We start from the raw sequence: 21227 nt of genomic DNA on the forward strand, positions 1-21227 counted from the left end.
GCCAGAGTGGGAACAGGAAGGCTTCTTGAAGCCAGAGCCCATGGGTGTGGGGCTTTGAACTGGGCTGCATGGAGGTCACCGGGTTGGGAGTCAAGCGCTCTTTTCCAACTGGTTCTGCCCACCAAGGAGCAGCCCCTTCCTGTCTCTTAGCTTCCCCAGCTGCGAAGTGGCCAACGTCATCAGGACGCTCTGGGAGGTCTGGCAGCGAGGGTCCTGGCACAGAGTCTCTAAAAGGGCATCGTGGACCCCTTTAGCAAAACCAAAGACAGCATCAGTCTCCCAGACACACAGTACAAACTTCTGCATAAACTCTTGAGATTCTAATCGAGCCCGTAAACAAGGAACAATCACACCCAGCACCCCACCAATGAAAAAGCCTTAATAAACGGAAATAGGAGGCCAGCTCTTCAATAGCAACCATGGCCCCCACACAGACCAGCCCCTAATGAGTTTTTCTCCTGGTTGCTGATGGAGGACATTTGTAATAAACTTTAATGTGGAAGAACAAGGTGCATTTAGCCAAAGCTGCAAACATCTCTAATTCTATTTAAAGTATAGGACGTAGTACATTAACATTTAACAACCAGACACTCCGTCAGTGTGGAGCTAGTGGAGCTGTGTTTGCTAGAAAGCAGGCACCAAGTCATCTTTTATCAATGACCGCAGAAGGAGCAGAAACCTGCCGTGGCTGCCCTCCAACCCCACCCTGTGCGTTGATTAAGAGTCTGCTCCAAATCTTTCACCCCGTGGAGTGACACTGATGGCTTTGGAGAAAATCGGCTGAGCAGGGCAGACACACTCAGTGCCAAAGTCTGTTAGGCTTGTGCGTTTGGGGAACTGTTTATCCCAGAAAAATAAATCTTTTAATAAAAAAAAAAAAAAATTTAAAGCGTGTAGTGTTAGTCGCTCAGTCGTGACCCCATGGACAGAGGCCTGCCAGGCTCCTTTCCCAGGCAAGAATACTGGAATGGGTTGCCATTTCCTTCTCCAGGAGATCTTCCCAACCCAGGGACTGAACCCTTGTCTCCCACATTGCAGGCTGACTCTTTACTGCCTGAGCCACCAGGGAAGCCGAAGAGCAAAAATGTGAAATGAGCAAGTAATTCAGAATGAGCAGCGGTTTAACCTCTATTCTACTTGACCACTACAGAGTACACACTGCTGAGCCCCTTCTCCTTCCAGAAACTCCCAGACCCAGCTCTCTCCGGCTCCTCTCCGACTCCTCCGAAAGCTTGCTCTGCTCTGGTACCCCTCAGGCACCTCGCCTGCTTTCTGGACCAGACCTGCAGGCAGAGGAGCGCCCACGGTGGCGCCTGGCTGCACTGCCTCCCCGGGGGAGTTAGCTCACTGTCAGGGCTTCAGCTGTGCCTTGTACTCTGAGGCCACGCCCATCATCTCCCCAGGGGGTCCAGATCTGCATTTTCCAACAGTCCCAGGAACCAGAAGCATGGGCATCCCCTGGGAGCTTGTTGGGAACACAGATACCCAGGCCCCTCCCAGGCTTCCTGAACGCAAGCCACTGTTTCCCATGATCCAGGCGATGCGTGCACATGTTAAAGTTTAGGGAACACCAATCTATCCAATCCATCTGGACGCTCCCCAGAGCTTAGCACACCCAGGCTGAAGGCAGATCCTTCCTCCAAAACATGAAATTCTTCTTTGTTTCCCAGCCTGGTGAATAGCTCTGTCTGATGTGTGGGGCGGGCTGCAGGGGTTATGGTGGGTGAGGGGGAGCGTCAACATCCCCACCACATGGCTGCCTTATCTTAACAGGTTCCCTCCTGACCGAGGACACTGGGTCACGGGGTGCTGGGTCAGGGATACTGGAAAGACAGCATACTCTGTGTGGAAGCCAGCCTCAACTTCACAGCCAGCCAGCACAAAAAGGCTCCCTCCACATCCGTGTGGCACAGAGCTCACACGTGCTCACTCTAGCGGAGCAGCTTCTGCCAGAGTGGCTCAGTACCGCCAGAGTCCCTCCTCTAAACCCAAGAGGCCCTCCCTTAGGAGCAGGTCGGGCCTGAAGCCAGCCAGTCCCTCTCCACGTGAGGGGCCACTGAGTGAGAAGCAGATTGTGGCACAGGCCCATGGTTACAATTCTGGATGCTGGATATGATGGAAGTGGGCTCCTTGGGTGGTGCCCTCAGTGTAATTCTTTTGCTTCCTAGTTTGGGAAGCAGCTTTGATGAATACTGTTTTAGTTAGAATTCTCTTGACCGCAACCTGACCAGCTTGAGCAAAACCAGGAGTTAGATAGTAGGAGAAGGGGCTAGTTTATTGATTCAAAAGAAGATCTAAAGGGAAAAGAAGAGTCTGGGGGATCTTAGCGGCTGCAGGCTGGGCTTCTGTCTGCGTTCCCAAGACCTACTGCTTTCTCAGCATCTTTGTGTTCACCGAGGCTTCACCCCTTGGCAGATGTTGCTGTAGGTAGCTCTGACAGGTGGCCTCCCAGCTTAGCTGACTTCTAAGATGCTCTCTTTCTCCTAAGAATTCTGATCAGCCCAGACCAGGCCTCAATGCATGCTTTGGCCCATTTTTTGTGGCCTGGGGCGTGAGTCCCATTCTTGGCCCAACCTAGGTTGTAGTCATGCATGTTAGAAACAGGGGTGAACTAAGCCATGGGCAGTCCCCAAAAGCACCAGCTGCTTTAGTGTTTTTGTCCTGAGTGAGTCTTTGGGCTCATCCATGTGTGGGCTGATGACTATGTACTAAAAAATATATAGTGCCCAGTGCCATTTTCACACCAGTGAATATGAGAGGGTGGTTAGGCTTAGGTTTTTGTTCTCTGCCCTGTGAGTTAATGGAGACATGATGATTTAATGAAAATGTGACCTAAAAGAAATCCCATCACAACTGCTTTAGCTCAGGGTCCAGGCCTGTGACTTGGCAAGGCAGTCTCATTAGGGGATACCCCTTCCCCATCCTTGCTTCCTGTGATGATTCCGCCACGCATGACCAAAACCAAATCCCCACCAAATCTGAGAGTCGGTGTACCCTGCCTGCAGGAGCCGCTGCATTCCACTCTGAGCAACGGGTTCTTTGTCCTTCATTTAAATGTACAAGCCGTTGTCCATGTTGAAAACTGCTTATCTACAGTAGTTCCCACAGATGCTTTACAGCAAACACACAGTGAAGAACTTTTCCTAATTTCCACTTGAATGATGTATATTCCGTATCTCTAGAAATGACAGTATAGGTGTAGTGGTGTATTTGATAGAAAACAAATAAGGAGACTTATTTTTAAGTTTATTCTGAAAATAACATCAAGATTTATCATCCCAAAGAAGCACTAGGTACAAATCACCCATTGCTCCCAGCTCTGGGCAGAGTTTGGACAGCTTGCTTCTAGATAATAGTGGAGCAAGCTGTGCTCCGATGTTGCCAAGCGCTCCCGTGATTCCCTTAGGAAGCATGTTCAGTAGGAGCTGTTGCTCTTGAAGCCTCTTCTTAGACCCTATGGCAGTGGGTCCCCTGCTCGCACACCTCAGCGTGGATTCATGCAAATATGACCAGAGTTTTGGAGCAAGAGTCTGAATTGAATCTATAACAATGACTTGTTGGATTTTAACCTACAGACTCTTCAGAACTCGCTCTCTTCTTAGCGGAATGTATTCATTTCCATATGTGATGACACAGAGCTCCCACTGAATTTAACACGTGGGGCTGCAGGTGATCGAAGTTCTATTCAGTTCTGCAGAGGCCCAGAGGCCTCCTATCCATCGCACTCTCTCCATCACCTCTTCAGACGCCCCACTCCCCACTCTCACCTGCTACCCCCAGGGCCCCACCCATCTACATTTTAATAGCTTCTTGTGCAAATCAGGAAATCACTTTCCTTCCTCACAGCACCATGTAACTATGTCCTGCTGAAGAGTGCCATGATAAAACATGATAGGATGCCTAGGATACTGTGATAGGAAAGATGTACTGACCGTATATTCTCTTGTTCTAAACGATGTCCTCCTGTCTGGAAAGTTCTAGTGAGTTCTTCTTCAAAAACTGCATAGCTTCCTCACTACCTTGGAAACTTGGCAAGAAGGAGAGTACGAGATGCAGGCACAGGCAGCAGAGAATAGCTTCCTTTTCGGAAAGTCAGGATACTTTCGCTTCTGGAAAATTGTCACCTGCTCCTGACTTGGATCCTTTCCAGGAAACCACGAGAGGCACTCATAAGCCATCCTGGGGCTTTGGGAAAGTTACCATAGAGCTGAGGTCATGGACAAATATTTACTTTTTAAAGTTAACACAATGAGAGCTTTAAATAGTAAAGGCACTTCATTTTAAAAATATGGACTGGTTTTAGCATGCATGTTAATATAGTGTACTTGTGTAGCAATTTCTAGCATCCAGAATCTTCCAAGTCATTATCCCATTATAAGAATTCTATGAGAGGTTAACTCACCTTTGTATAAATAGAGAGTCTGAGATTAGTAGGGGATAAGAACCTCAACCAAGTTCACATGGCTGTACAGAGGGGCACAACTCACATTCAGATTGTGTTTAAAATATATAATTTAACATATATACATGGTCCATTACAAAGCCAAACAATTTCTGTAGTGTGCAGTGAAAACCACCCATAGTACACTCACACAGAAAGTGTCCTTAACAACACAGCCGATAGCCTGGCCTGTTCCAGGACGGTGAGGTCACGGACGTCTTACAGGGCCACAGAGCAACTTTCTCATAGATCTGTTTGCCAGGCTTCCCTGCGTCTCTCCCACTCAAGTCCATTCGAATTAACATGCAAAGTCGAGTCAGCAAGGCACGCTGCAGTGGGCCAGCACGGCGGGAGGGTGTGAGGGGCTGTCCAGGACACGTGTGTCCAGCCTGGCTCATACTTCCTACTCTCCTACCATTAGGGAAGCAGTCAGAAGACTTTGCTCTTACACGAATGGATGTTCAGTTAGAGTCAGTAACCTTGGCACACTTCCAGGAGGCCCCCTTCTTCCGTTCTGTCAACCAAAAGCACACCACCCTGCTCCTTTCGGAAAAGGGTAAGTGAGAACTTCTCAGAGAATAGTCTCTGTACAGGAATAAGCCCCCCTGCCAAAGGGGTGGAAGCACTTCAGAGTGAACAATGTTCTACTTGTCCTGCGGCTGGGGACAATAACGGTTGGGGAAATGGGCACTGGGGTATCCAGATAGCTCATTGTCAGATTGCCCCACAAGCTGTCTCTCTGCCCTTGAGTCAGCAGGGTCAGGGCATCTATTTAAAACAAGAGATGCTATATTGAATGACTGCTCACAATAAGCACTTTATGCTGCCCTGGGTGCCCTGGTAATGTTATCTGATCCTTTGGAAACCAATTAGTGCACCTCTACCATCTCACACTTGGGCCCATAACGGTATTTCCTCTAGCTATATACTATGAGCTTGATATCACAAATACAGGGAGGGTAGAAGATTAAAATTCAGATTAAAAAAAAAAAGATAAAGAAGAAAAAAAAAATATAAAGGGGTTTGGCTCAGCAGAAAATCCTCTTGAATGGTCTCAGAATCAGAGTCCTCACCCTTCAGGGCTCAGACCCAGAAAATCTTGTCCTGGGAGATTTATCCAAAGGGCTGGGGCCCCTGCTTTTCACAGAAAGGAGCCTCACGCCTCTCTGAAGGCACCTGAGATGCCGCTGGAAAGGGGCTCCCACCGTGCAGAAGGCACGAGTGAGAATACAAAAGTAAGGACTTTGTATCCACAGTTTCATAAATAACTGGAGTGGCAGAGATTAAATAGGACGCAGAGTTACAGCTTGTTCTCCTCGAAGAGGATCTGCGCATAGACTGTGCTGGTGGGGATGCCCTTGGCTGCCCGGTGGGGCTTGATCAGCTCCAGCTCAGCGTAGGTCAAGTTCTCCTCGGCAATCTTTGGCTATAAGACAAAACACAACACAATTGGAGGCTACCACAGGGAGCTCAGCATCACACATCCATTCACCAGGCATGTATTTCCATAGCACTTTGGGGATTCAAAGGGAAATAAACGGACAAAAAATTTTAAGGCATAAAACTTAAATACGGAGAAGGCAATGGCGCCCCACTCCAGTGCTCTTGCCTGGAGAATCCCATGGACGGAGGAGCCTGGTGGGCTGCAGTCCATGGGGGTCGCTAAGAGTCGGACACGACTGAGCGACTTCCCTTTCACTTTTCACTTCCATGCATTGGAGAAGGCAATGGCAACCCACTCCGGTGTTCTTGCCTGGAGAATCCCAGGGACGGGGAGCCTGGTGGGCTGCCGTCTGTGGGGTCGCAGAGTCGGACACGACTGGAGCGGCGCAGCAGCAGCAGCACTTAAATAACCTAAAGCTACATCTGTCATCTTATATAGAACACGGTGTCCTCCATGAAACACCATATGATTCAAGTTGTCATAGAACAGTTACAAAAAATGATTCAACGTGAGGCCACAAAGTCAACTTTAATTCCAGAGTAAAAGTAATGTGACGGACAGTCTCTGCTGGAAAGAATAAAACAGAGGCAGACAGGAAGTCCTAGAGATTAACAACAAAACTGGAACGCTGTCACCTAGAAATTTTAAGTGACTTAACCTATATAAAACTAAAATTTCAGCATATGATGAAAATAATGGCAAAGAACATAAATATTACATGCCAGAGCCTAAGAATGTAGTACTTGGAGAAAAGTCGTAACATTAACTATTTATATCAAACAATAGGGATGAAATGGATCAAACACCCAATTTAAGAAGTTAGAAAAAAAAAAACAGAATAAACAAAAGCAGGAGGAAGAACCAAAAAAAATTAACACTAGACATATAAGTCAGAAGATAGAAAAATCAGAGAATAAATAAAGATATCCAAAAGTCTAAGCTTAAAAAACACCAGTGAAACAAACAAAAACTTAATCAAGATAGGAAGGGAAAGAGCAGAAATGAATGGAATGGGAAATGCAAAAACCTTGAATACAAGATAAAGTGAGGGATATTCTAGAAAAATATAAATTATAAACTCTGGCACGTGAATGTACTCATTCCATCAATGAAAAGAAAGAAAGGAACAGAGGAAGAAAGGAAGAAGAGAGAAATGCTGTCAAGAGCAGGCAGCACAGGAGGAGAACTTCCAGAGAAGCCCCTGTGAGGAGCAGACACTCCCAATGTAATTAGACTGATTCAGAGCATTACAAGACAGGAAAAATGCCTCGTGCGTTAGAACAGTCTCATCTATTAGCGTGTAAGTTAGCACAGATCAGATTTACTCAGCACCAAACAAGCACACTCAAAGATAATCATGCTCAAATGGGTCTTATTCTAGAAGTAGAATAAATGGAATAAATAAATGAATGGAATGAATGGTTCAGTATTAGAAAAATCTATTCATATAATTCATAACAGTAATACAGAGAAAAACCATATGGTTATCTCTAGAGACTGGAAAGGCATTTAAAATTTAAAAATTCTTGTTAAAAATAATTTTTGATAATATAATACAGTCATAGATTTCTTTCTTAACATAATTAAGGAAAATTATTAAAATAAAGAATAATTTGTGATCCAACTCTAGCATCATTAAAAATATAAAGCTACTATAATTAAAACTCTGGATATCAACAAATGAATAGACATCAATGGGACTGATGAAAACATGCGTAAATTAACCCAAATATTATTTTTCAGTAAATGGTGTTGGGATACTTGGGTAGCCAACTGAAAAAAGTCATATTGTTCACATCATTCTTTACATTAGATAAATTCCAGATAAATCAAAAATTTTAAATTTAACATGGAAAATAAACTCAAAAGTGCTAGAAGACTGTGTGGGGAAATTTTTAAAAAATAATCTCAGCAATTATTTTAAAAATTATTAAATTATTTAAAAATCATTTTTTTTAAATCTCACCAATTTAAAACATGTGTTTTAAAGTCTTACAATAAGAATTAAAGATTTTAAAATTTAAAAAAAAACTAAAAAAATAAAAAATAAAAAGGTATCCTTAAAAAAAATAAATAAAGTCTTACACAAAACCCAGGAGCAATAGAAAAATGACATGTAGATTTCCATGCGATACATTGCAGAATATTCTCTAAATAAAGTCAAAAGACAATTGAAAAAAATGAGCAAAACATTCACAACTCAGATCAAAGGGTCTTACAAGTGAATAACAATAATGGCCAACAGTCCATTAGAAAATTAAGCAAAGAATAAGAGACAGGATCAGCGACTTCACAGGAAGGGAAATACAAAGGTTCTCACACGTATTAAATGAGACTCCACCTCTCTCAAAATAAGACAAGGCTGGTTCAGAATCACTTAGACATCAGTGCTTGTCTTTCAAGCTGACAAGCTAAAAGTTTTCGAAAAGAAACAGCAAGAAAGAAGTCCTCTTGCATGTTGGTGGTGGAAACGTTATTGGTATAAGCAGAAAACGGGAAACACTTCAGTGGACATCAGCAGCAGTCCGATGCATTCTTAAGGAAGTATTCGGCACAGTCTTTAAAAAGGATGATGAAGCCACATGACTACTGTGTGTTTTACCATCGTGTAAATCTGTGTGTACGGGGGTAAATACACATGTATATATTTTATGTGCTCAGAAAACCCTTGAAACTCACCTGGAAATCAAGAACTTGATCTTCAAGGTTCCCTCTGGGGAAGTAAACCATGTGGTTGGGAGAGACTCACCCTTTATGGTATCTATTTGTTGAATCTTGTAGATGGTACATTATTTAAACAGCAGATTAATTAATTTTAATTCGCAATTAGAAAAGTAAGAGTTAGCCACTGATGTCTAGCTGCAAGAGACAGCTCACTGTCACTCGCGCACCTCTGCTTTCTTTTTTTGGTTTTCGTTGGGTTGTCATAGTTCTATTTCCATTTTTCTGTGCTATGCCTCGATTAACTCACCAAAATTCAGGACAAATAAACCATACACATCCATGTTAAGTCTCTTAAAATGTGCGCCAAAAGCGAACCTCTTTTCTTTCGAGATGAAGCATCGTACTAAGGCACAGGGAGGAGGATGTGAAGAACTGCCGGCAGCCAGCACCTACCAGCGAGGGACACCACCAGGCGGCCTTCACAGTTATCTGGCTCTTTTTAAACTTCAGTGTTAAGGGCAGTTACATGGATCAGAGCCTCCTGCTTGTCCTATGCCAAAAATCTTTACAGTTCTTCTTAGTCATTCACATCTCACCAGCCAACAAAAATGCCATTTACCTCCTGTCTTTCGGTTTAGTTACATTTCACGTTATAATGATTCCATTTAGAAATGTCATGTGTCCTCAAATAAGCACACAAAACCCAACTCATGTAAATTTTAGAACCAAGATTTATGAAATCATATTGTCCAGGTGTTTTATTACATTACTCTGAAACTGCATCGTTTTCTGGCATAGAGTATCTGTTTATTCTTAAGTTATTCCATTATGTTTGGATATGAAAAATAACACTAGCTTTCTCAATACAGGTCACCAGGCTGGCTTGGCTGATGCGTTGTTTTCATACATTTTTATGATGTTCCTATAGTAAACATAATTTAATAAAGCCAAAGCACACTAAATAAATAATTGCATCCAGAAAAGCAATAAAAACAAATAAAATTAGTACTTTCATAAGTGGAAAGGTACTTCAATTACTGCTACAAGCAACAACCCACCGTAAAATGTGTTGAATCATTTCCCTTATGCATATTTCTGGAATATAATAATTTGATTGAAGATGTGAGGCAGCACACAAGAGGCTCTGAATCGGGATGTGTATACAGTTTCCAACAGGAGATGCATAATACCAGTCCTTGGCACCTTTAAAGAACCTATTGTTTTTCTGGCATGCATCCTTGGCTATCCCCATCAACCATGTGCTTAATTACATTTCCCAGCTTGTTTAGCTAGAAATAAATTTCTTACCGCCACTAAAAAGGGGGAAATGTAGACTTCTCACCAGTTTTCACTCAGCTACCTTTCTCTGCACTGATGCTTTAGGGGAAGGCTGAGGTGCATTAAGAAGTAGCTTAGAGAACAATACTGGCATATCAGTGAGAGGAGGTAAGACTCAGCTTCCCTGTTGGCTCAGCAGTAAGGAATCTGCCTGCCAGTGCAGGAGATGCAGGTTCGATCCCTGGGTCAGGAAGATCCCCTGGAGAAGGAAATGGCAACCTGCTCCAGTATTCTTGCCTGGAGAATCCCAGGGACAGAGAAGCCTGGTGGGCTACAGTCCATGGGGATACGGAGAGTCAGACTTGACTTAGTGACTAAAACAACAAACAGCAACAACAGGGAAGACTGCAGAGCTGGGAGCGGAAGGTCAAGGTTAAGGGGGCAACCGCCGTGGCGCAGAGCCAGGGTGAGGGGCCTGCTATCGGGCCCCACCTGCATTTCAGGTGATCTCTTGCCAACACGGAAGTGTTTAGATGTAAGAGAAAGAAGTACTCCTAATGTGTACGGCAATTCAAGAACTGGAGTGCAGTGAGTGGGTCTCTGAAAGTGAATCAAGACACACTTCAGTTAGCTCCCTGACAGCTTCTGGCCCTCAGATGGCCCTCTTCAAGCCCTGTCCTAGTCCTGGGGGTGCAGGAGGTACATGGGACATCAGCACTCAAGAAAAAGAACTTAAACAAACACCCCGACAGCAGCTCTCGCCTGCACTTGAAAACACAAAGTGTGAAGGCAGGACTTCCAGGCTGCAGACGTGAGCCTGACACCTGGCTCTGCCCTTGCTGCGTTTCCCAGAAACAGGAGGGGCTGGGGACCCACAGCCGGAAGTCCTGGTAGGGTCCCTTAGAAGAAGCCCCAGAACTTTCTAAACACATGAGAAGCAACAGGCCTCTTTCCCAGGACTGTTTGGTTTGACTTTCTTTTTCCTTTCTCCAGGCCTGAAAGGCCCTTAGCCCATTTCTCCTTCTATTCCTCCAACAGAGGCCTGGTATTTGTGTCAACCGCTTGGTGTCTTGTAGGTTCTGAACCCCTTTCTTTTATGTGTCCTCAGTCTCACTTTTCATCCATTTCCTCCCAGTCATGAAGAGCCCACTCCCCTGGTCTGGAGCGGAATTCTATGAGCAGGAGGGCATGGAGGCTCAGATGTAGACACGTGTCAGGGCACCCAAGAAAGGCAAGAATGAAAGGAAATTTTCTCAGTTCAGTGAACGTGTTCATGGGGAGGAGGTGAGGAGTGTGGTCCCGACGCCGTCACCCAGTAGCTGACTGCATCAGCTGGAACAGGGGCAAAGTGCTCCCTGGCCAAAGGATGAGGAGACTTTTATCATAAATTTTTATTAATTTATTTATGTGCATATATACTTAAATCTTTCTAGCCATGCCCCGCAGCTATGCTCTCCAATGCGGGCGGCACCTCCGGCCCCTCCACCCCACAGGTTCACCCGGGCATGGTGCACCCCCCGAGCTCGGATTAAACATCTGTTCTCACCTCCTACTATGTCTTCCAGGGACACCAAGAATTTTGTTTCACTTCTTAATTTAGAGACTTCCCTGGTGGCTCATATGGTAAAGCATCTGCCTACAATGTGGGAGACCTTTGTTCAATCCCTGGGTTGGGAAGATCTCCTGGAGAAGGAAATGGCAACCCACTCCAGTGTTCTTGCCTGGAAAATCCCAGGGATGGGGGAGCCTGGTGGGCTGCCGTCTACGGGGTTGCACAGAGTCGGACACGACTGAAGCGACTTAGCAGCAGCAGCAGCAGCCAGTATTCTTGCCTGGAAAATCCCATAGACAGAGGAGCCTGGAAGGCTACAGTCCAAGGGGTCGCAAAGAGTCGGACACGACTGAGTGGCTTCGCTTTCTTTCTTTCTTAATTTAATTTTCTTAAAAGACATGTGGTAAAAGTGACTTCCTAATGGATCATTGCATGCATCCAAACACGAGAACAGGTTTCTGGGCCCACTGCCCGCACAGGGCTCAGGACAGTCCCATCACATGCCTTCATGTTACCTCTGCAGTCCCGTCCTCCCTCTAACAAGACCCTCCAGCAGCCCTGACCTGTGTGCTGTCACTGAGGCTTTCTCTCTTAAAGCATGTCATGTGAAAGGCATCATAGGTGTGTAACCTTGTGGGGCCGGCATTCTTCTCTGAGAATAATTCCCTCGTGTGCCATCCAGGTGGCTGCATGTATCAGCAGTTTGCTCCTTTGGATTACTAAGCATTCCACGCTGTGCCACCTTTGCTTATCCGTTCACCTGCTGAAGGACATCTGAGTCATTCTAAGTTTTCGGTGATTATGAACGGAGTTGCTATAAATATTCATTGTAGGTTTGTGTGGGAGATTTTCGTTAGTCTAGGGTAAACACCCAGGAATAGGGTTGCTGGGTTGTATGGAAAGTATGTTTAACTTCAAAAGAAACTGCCAGACTATCCTCTCAGAGTGTCCACACCATCCTTGCCTCCCTCCAGCAACACTGAGAGCTTTCACTGCTCTGCAGACATGACGGCACTTGGTATTGCCGGCACTTTTTATTTTAGCCATTCAAGTAGATGCTGGTGGTCCAGTAATTACCTTCTCACTGTCCCCAGGGGACTCAGCAGTTCCAGACTTGCACTCAAATTCTCACTGATGCTGTGCCCAAGTAAACTCCCACACTACACGACATCCCCTCAGAAGCACTGGGAAAGGATGATCACACAGACCAGTTTTCAAACATAGTAATGGAATCTTCTGGACTCCAGGGTAACCAAGTGAGCCTGCAAGCACCAGACTTTGGAATGCCATGTCTCCCAGCCCCTGTCTTTCCTTTCTGCCAGTGGTGAGACGCTGCTACAGCAGACGACAGCCTCCAGGCTGGATCTCCCAGTTTTCATTTAAGCCCCGCTTACCCTCAGTTTTAGAGTGATGATTATGGAACATATGTCAATGGGGAAGGATTTACTGGCTAAAGCTAACACCAGAAAAGTCAGCTTCAAAGAACTCAGAAGTGGTGTACCTCTTGGAAACACACCTCACTTCAAGCTCCTCATTGGAAGTTTCTAAGCGCTTCATTTTGTAGGCATGTTTTTCGGGAATTAAGCCAAGAAATAACTTTCCTACCAGGAAAGAGAGAGGTTTAACATTCTATGCAGACTCCTGCAAAACAACACCTTTTCATAGAGATCACAGATGGATGTGCAAGTTGAATTAAGTTTCAGGAATAAAAGAAAAATGCAGTTGCAGCCACTGCAAGTTCTCCAATGTCAGAAGTTCAATCGGGTAACACCATTATTGCAGATACAGATCAATAACCAGGACATGGGATGTTTACGCTGACGTCACCTCAGAGTTTACAAATGTGATTGCCGTTCTACCGAGCTGCACGATCAGGAGTCTATTTACCCAAGAGAGAATTACATATTACCCATATTATCGAGGGCAGACTTCCTCTTCCCCTTTTGAGATAAGTGCTCATTTTTTATTCAACAGAGGAGTACCTGGTAAAACAAACGCTCCCCTCCTAACATCCATACATGCGCAGCTATGGGCACTCGGCGGCGGGGGGGGGGGGGGGGGGGGGTGGTGCTGCGCATTCAGAGAAGCTCTATTCGATGGAAAGCCTTTAGTGGAAACTTGTAGGTCCCAACTCCTTAAATGTTCTGTTAGAATCAACTTGCCTTGGAAACGAACTTGACTTAATTTTGAGTTCCACGGGTCTGTCAAATGGCCTGTTTATTTATAGTTGAACATATTATGGAAGGAAAAAGTAGAGTTCCCTGGTGTGCACGTTAAATGAAAATAAAGGCTCAAAATGAACAAAATAAACACATTTCCAAGACAGATATGTTAAATGATGGTACAAGGGACACAATCCAGAAGTGACTTTGAGAGGCGACAGACAGACAGCGTTTGAGAAGTGGTCCTTCTGAGACAGAACTCAGAGACTGTTAACTGATCTTCCTTAACTCACTCGCTCCTCACATATCAGTCCTGGGAGGTGGGGCCAGTGCTCACGGCCACTTCACAGAGGAGCAAACAGGCTCTAAAAGGCAGTTCATGGCTCCAGGCCCTGCAGCCATTGCTAGGCAGAGCCTGGACTCAGAGACGGGCGGTCCTGCCTGGAATCCACCCTCTGCTCAGGAGCAGTCCCCTGACCTTACAAGTGCAGGGTCAGCAGCAGCGACTAGGACTCTGATGTGGGGGCACTGCACCCCGGTAAGCCAGCCAGGCAGACAGCAGACCCCGAGATCCCAAAGGGGAAGGGTGACCTTCCAAGACAACAGGGAAGCTTTGCTGGCACGAATCTCTGGAGAGCGTGTTTTCAGAACAGGCCTGCACTGCTCATGGGCAGGTGAGCCCCAGATAAAGGGGAAAGGGGGCAGTGAGAGCTGCCCACCCCCATGCTCATTCCAGGCCTGGCTTAGTGTGGGGGGACAGAGGCTCTGAGGGCAGACACGTGGGGCTGACACCAATTGGAGGACGACGGATGAGGAAGGGAATCTCGTTGGAATCCCTTCAGGCGACGCCTTGTCTCTCTCCACAGTCTTACCCCCAAAGGACTCTTAGCCCCCAAGAAAGGAGCAAGTGTGCCTCTGACCAGGACGGGAAGAGGATGAAAAGGGTACAGGCTCTGCTTTGACCAGGCAGCATGTGGGGGAGCAACAGACTTGATTAGAGGTGCCCACTGAACAGGTAGGAATATGCAGTTTTCCGAGGTACCCTGCAGCTAGAACCACACGCCAGGGCTGAACTCACCATCTCCTCGGAGCTGAGGTCAGCGGCACACTGGGACCTCTGCCTGTAGCAGCCTCCTCCTTAGCTGGGGCTGGCATCCAGCTGCACTCCCAAGTCCAGCAGGCAGCCGTGACTGCAGACCTAGGCACACCGTGACAAGCTGAACCTAGACAGCAGGACTCTCCACTGCTGTGCGTGGAGACGGCGGAGCTCTCTGAGGCCCACTTCCCTTGTTCCAGCCATCTATAAGCCTTGCAGAGTCCTACCTCACACCCGGCTTCCCCTCCTCATGTTTACCCAGTGACTAACGGTCAACACCCAGTGTTATGTAGGACTCTGGAAGGATTAGAAAGCCTCTGTAACTCAGCAGAGAAGCCTTGGATGGAGATAAAGGTTTCAAGGTCTTATCCAGGTGTGTTGGCACCTTGGGTTGGATGAAGTCATTCAGAGACCACGAGCAGAGCAAATTCACATCATGCTCCTGAGTCTAGAGAATTCAAAGGATGTTTAGCAAAGTGCATTCCCTGAATGAATCTGACATGATGGAAAGTCACATGCCCCTGGCTAATTGCTCTGAGGACAGGCTTTAGAGGGTGACGAAGCTCTGCCCTGAAAGGCCCAAGGCTTATGAGTCATCAGACAGATGGATATCTCTAGATTTCACCAACATATGTTTTGGAAGCTAAAATGTAATTATGGACAACGCTCTTGGGGAGGGTCCTGATACGTGACCCTTCTCACAGTGTCGCAGTGAGAGCTCCATGATCTAATACAGTCACTCACTTTCTCTTCCCCATGGACCCCAGAAGCATGATTTCCCAGCTGTCTTCCAAAAGTACTTTTCCTGGCAGTATTATTCAAGAGAACGCTTATGCTTTGAATAAGAGAGTGTTTGGTTACCTACTTCCATATAGAAGTCCACTTTAAAAATCTTCACTCTTAAATCCCAATCTTCTAATCAACTTCAATCTTTAATACTTGGATTCATCGGTTCGAGCAAGGGTCTGCCTGGTGGTACTTAAGAGCAAGGACTCTGGGAGACTGACTTATTTACTGTCTGTGTGACCTTGGGTAAGTTGCTTAACCTTTCTATACCTCTGTTTCTTTATCTGTGAAGTGGGACCCATACTAGTACCTATCCCACAGGGTTAGTTTGAGGATTAAATGCATTAATAAATGTAATGTACTTAGAAAAGTACCTGGCAGCTAAACAGCGAGTGCTACACAAGTGCTCAGTTATTCTTCTGACTATAATTTTTATCATGGAAATGAACAAGTGTTGCTTTAGCAATTTGTCCCTTTGAAATATTTAGGAGCAGAGAAAAGAAGATAGTCAGAGATTATTTGGAAAACATCATGTACCAGATACTGCTGGATGCCACTGGAGCTCAGACAATTGCCCAGAAAAAAATCAGGAAATTTTCTAATAGTGGGACAGATAGTCGTTCTAAAAAGATAAGTTGGACCATGCCAGTCACTGCTCTGCACAAAATTCCCTGTTGTTTCTCTTCATACTTGGAATAAAATCCAGTGTCCTTTTCAAGATCCTCATCCTTCCAGATCTTGCGCTGGGACTCCTCTGTCCCCAGCTCACATCATATGTCCCCCATGCTGACCAGTGCTCCAGCTATGCTCGTCTCCTTGTTTCTTGGACACACCTGGGCAGCACTCCTGTGTGGGGCCTTTGCCTGGGCTATGCTCTCCGCTTGGAATGTTCTTTCCCCACATGGCAGTGCGGCTTGCTTCCTCACATTATCAGATCTTCGCTCCAAGGCAGCCCCCACCCCATCAAACACGTCCCTGCTTGGCTCCCTACCCTGCTCTCTCGCTCTGCAGGGCACGTATCACCCTCGGCACTAAGAAGCGCTGTACATTTGAGGGTCCTGTACATCATCTGTACACTGTACACTGTACATCCTCTGTCTTCTCACACTGGAACGCAACGATGGCACCTTGTGTTTACTTAGCGCACCAATAGCTCTTTGCATAAAGTCCTCTTACTGCCATCCTTATTTCACAAGAAATGGCAAGCTTGGGGTCAACAGCTAGCAAGCGCCAAAGCCAGTGCAAGAACCAGCCTCTCACCACATCACTCAGCTCAGTGGGAGCAGGGGCTCTGTCAAATGTATCCACTTCTGCACCCCGTGACATGCAGGGAAGCTGCTGAGCAGCTGACCACCCAAGAAGAAAATTCCTTTGTAGCATTTGCTAACTTATATATGTAAATCCTCCCACAGTGGCTGATTTCAAGATGCCAGAGAGATTTCCTCTCTCTAGTAGACAGGAGTGGGCTGGAGCATGCCGCTACAACTTAGCTCCTAGAAAGATAGCCGACCTACGTGCTACCCGGCACATAGGAGCCACTCAGCGTTTGTATCGGTAAGCGCTGGGGTAGTACCTGCATGGGCATATGCCATCAAAGTGAAGTGTGTATACCACTGCTATCAAAACCATCATTGTCACCACCGTCGTCACCAGCAGCACCAACACCATTACCAGCACCAGCATATGTCACACACAACGCACAAGCCACAAAGCACGCACGAAGCGCAAACGCACATCAGCAGCAGGCGTGCTAGTTTATTGGCTGGGTTTATGTGTAACGTGGGCAACGGGCACCTATGCCTGAATTCATGGTTTGCACTCGTCATCTTTCTATGCATGCTCCATAATCTTAACTCATAGGGCTGTCTCTTATTGCCGCACACGTGCTTATTAGAATTTATCAATTCAGCTTTAGGAAACTATAATAATAAATGAGCACTGAATGTGGCTAGGGAAACAAAATCCCCTAAATATGCCGTTAGTTTGCCACTGACTGAACTTCACGTAGAAATCTTCTTCCTGACGTTCTGGACGCCTAGCTCGATGCTACAGATATTATAGGTTGATGATGCTTCATTACTCTCTTTTTTTCCCCCAAGATGGTACTTCATTTCTTGTATTCTCTATTTGAGATTGAAAAAATTTTCTAATAACAACTCTGAAGTGCTCTGCATTCAAAACTGAAGTTTTCAATGAAATAGGCTTAAAAAAAATCAAATATGAATACAAATGATATCGCTCCATGGGATTACAAAAATAAAACAGAATGAAAAAGTTAAAAAAAAAATTCCTGGCAGTGCAACAATCCCAACAATGAAGTGCCCAATAAAGGCAGCAAATTAGCTGAGCTGATATGGAAAGCAAGCCGCCTCTCACAGGGACATTCCCTATAGACACACAGGGATGGGCCTGCCCCAGAGTGGGTTCAAGACCCCCAAAGGCAGGGTGGGTCTGTGTGGCCAGGCAGAGTCACTCAGCGGACTGGCCCTGCTGGACTTCCAGGCCTGCTTTCAGCCTGGGCTGTCCTTGGCCCCAGCTCACCTCTATAACGCCTATTCACCTTTGTCAGAGGCCGGCGCTGCAACCCCTAGAGCAACTCATACACTCCCTGTCAACACCGAATGTAAGACAGCAAAACAATTCCAAGGAATCCGCGACGCAGCAAATGGGAGGGACGCATTTCCAAGGTGGTCAGTCCCGAAGCCACCTGCCTCCTGAAAGCACACAGCTGCACTACCCTTCGAGAACAGAACGGGAAAGAGTCCCTCTGTATCACTTCTAGAGGATTCTCATTGTCTCCCGAGAAAAGGTCCCCATGAGTGCTTAGGGTGCTACCAGTCTTAAAAGACTCCTGAAAGCAATGGCTTCACTTGGGCCATCCTTAAGAACATCAGAGTCTTGACCAACCTCCACTGGCCTGTGATACAGTTGAGAAGCCTCCAGCCCAGCAGCTGTTTGGAGACAGCGCAAGGCAGCAGAGGGACACCAGAACCAGCCTCCTGGGCTAAGGGGAAGGGACAACCCGGTGTCAGGGCTGAGCCCCTGATTTGGGATCTTCCCACTGCCACTTCTGAGACACCTGATCCTGCCTCCCTGGTGATCACACCTCAGTCGTGAAAGACCCAGCCGCTCGCCCCTCCCGCTCTGACTGAAGAAAGCCCATGAAATGAAACGACTTCTGTTTCCCCCACTCTCATCCATTCCGAAGCCCCGGCATCTCCTCTTCCCTCCAGTCGACATACATAACTCCCCGTGACAATAATGGGATGTGCATGTGTACCGAGGGGGGCATAGAATTTTTATCTCTCTAAAAATGGGACTAGCGTGGGACAAGCAGAGTTTTTGTTTTTTTCCCAAGGCTTTTACTTTGGGCGATATATTGTTCATGTGGTTGTGGGTCTTTTCCTTCTTTTTAATTTTAAATCGAGATTATGATCATATATTATGCAGGTTAATATATCCTTTTCATGTAGAATTCAACTGAAACCAGTGCTAGCACACTTAACGACAACAAGAGAAATTCTCCAGCTTATTATAAACATCCTTCAAGAAACCTGAATGCATGTCCTCTGGAAATAATTTTGCTGGAGTTTGGGTTATTATTAAAATCTTCTCAGAATTCCATCACTGGAGTCTAATGGGCCTCAAAGCCCTTTTCTGCTACTGATCAGAGAAAAACTCTTTTTGGTCTTAGAAGTACATTCTGGATAGTAAAAACTAAGCTGGAAGAAGGGGGGTTCTTTCCAGACACCAGGGAAACACTGAACAGAGCTGGCATCTCAGTCCTGGGCTGACACTGGGCAGAAGGAAGGCCCTCTCCTAAGACAGGTTCCCTTCAACAATGATGGAATGAACCTCATCCTCTGGCAGTTTTAAGTTCTCTGATCTTTCAGATTCCATGAGAGGAGGCAGGTTTATTGCAGACTTTATAAACCCAAGGGAATCCCAGGCAAACGGGTCTTGGCTACACATTTCCCTACACATCAGAATTCTCTACCTGTGACTGTGAGGGGTCCTAGAAGGCCACAGGACAGGGCTACACCAAGCTGAGATGAGGATGAGCTATCCAGGAAAGGTTTTCAGGAATGAGGGAGAGTCACAATACCCTTTAGAAGCAGATTCTCATGTTTAATTGTCTCTGCTGATAACGAGAAAATTCACCATTCTCCCAAGTGGGCTGACCTGTCTTACTAAAGTGTTAGTATAGCTGTTTCTGGAGGAGGCCAGTGATGACTCGGTCTTGCCAGCAATAACCCAACCAGAGCTGGCTACTGTCTGTTAAGTTATGCAGAACTGTACTTCTTAAACGTCAAGGTGCATCGGATTCATCTGGGATCCTGTTGAACTGCAGATTCTAATTCAGTAGATCTAGGGTGGGGCCTGAGCCGCTATTTTCCCAACAAGTTCCCAGGTGATGCCCACGTTGCTGGTCCCTGGACCTCACATTGAGCACTGAGGACATAGAGCTGCAGTCTCAGATCTTTGTCCTCGGTTCACCCACTCCACATACAGTCTGCAGATCCCAGGTCCCCCACTGAGGACACAGTGATGGACAAGTTGTCTATGACTTTAAAATTAGCGTTAACCAAAATTTAAAACTTCTGGGCATTAAAGGACATAGTCAACAGAGTGCAAAGGCAACCTACAGAATGGATGAAAACATGTGCAAATTATACATATGAAAGGCGTTAATATCCAGAATATAGAAAGCAACATCTACACACACACACACAAATCTGATTTAAAAATGGGGAAAGACTTGAACAGACATTTCTACAAAGAAGAAATACAAATGGCCAAAGCACATGAGAAAGACGCTCAACATCACTAATCATTATGAAAATGTAACTCAAAACCACAAAGAGATACCACTTCACACCCATTAGGAAGGCTACAAAAAATTACACAGAAAACAAGTGTTGGCAAGGGTGCAGAGAAAAGGAAACCCTTGTGCACCGTTGGTGAGAACGCACATCCATGTTCATCGTAGCATGCGGCAGCATCCCAGGAGTCCCTCGACAGATGAATGGATAAACAAGATGTAACAAATACACATAAATCAAAATATTATTCGGCTTTAAAAACGAAGGAAATTTTGACACGTTGCAACATAAATGATCCTTCACAACATTATACCAAGTAAAACAAGCCAATCACAAAAAGATAAATACCAAATGATTCTATTGATAGGAGGTACCCAGAGTGGTCAAATTTATAGACAAAGTAGAAGGGTAGCTCTCAAGGACTGGGGGAGGGAAGAGTGGAGAGTTATTTAATGAGTACAGGCATTTGCAAGATGAAGAGAGTTCTGGAAATTGTCAACAATGTGAATATACTTAGCACCACTCAACTGCATACTTAAAAATGGCTAAGATGCTAAATTTTAGATTATGTGTATTTAAAAATTTTTTAAACAATTAAAAAAAATTTAAACAATTTTTAAAAACTTTAAAAGAGTGTTTTCAGTGTCTAAGGTGTCTACCTTTATCGAGCCCATCTTTGCGTGAAATGTTCCCTTGGTGTCTCTAATTTTCTTGAAGAGATCTCTAGTCTTTCCCATTCTGTTGTTTTCCTCTATTTCTTTGCATTGATTGCTGAGGAAGGCTTTCTTATCTCTTCTTGCTATTCTTTGGAACTCTGCATTCAGATGCTTGTATCTTTCCTTTTCTCCTTGGCTTTTCACTTCTCTTCTTTTCACAGCTATTTTTAAGGCCTCCCCAGACAGCCATTTTGCTTTCTTGCATTTCTTTTCCATGAGGATGGTCTTGATCCCTGTCTCTTATACAATGTCATGAACCTCTGTC

The 21227-nt window shown here is 45.6% G+C and overlaps 1 protein-coding gene across 1 annotated transcript in view; it reads right to left on the minus strand.

Moving 5' to 3' along the window:
- Positions 1-4494: 4494 nt before the first annotated feature.
- The window catches only part of VSTM4 (V-set and transmembrane domain containing 4), an 80329-nt gene continuing 63596 nt past the window's right edge, over positions 4495-21227 (minus strand). Inside the window, exon 8 of the mRNA XM_069572289.1 lies at positions 4495-5867. Coding sequence (XP_069428390.1) covers positions 5742-5867 — 126 coding nt within the window. The 3' untranslated portion in view covers positions 4495-5741. The remainder of the gene's footprint in view (positions 5868-21227) is intronic.

Source organism: Ovis canadensis, chromosome 25 (genome assembly GCF_042477335.2).
Source record: "Ovis canadensis isolate MfBH-ARS-UI-01 breed Bighorn chromosome 25, ARS-UI_OviCan_v2, whole genome shotgun sequence".
NCBI lineage: Eukaryota > Metazoa > Chordata > Mammalia > Artiodactyla > Bovidae > Ovis > Ovis canadensis.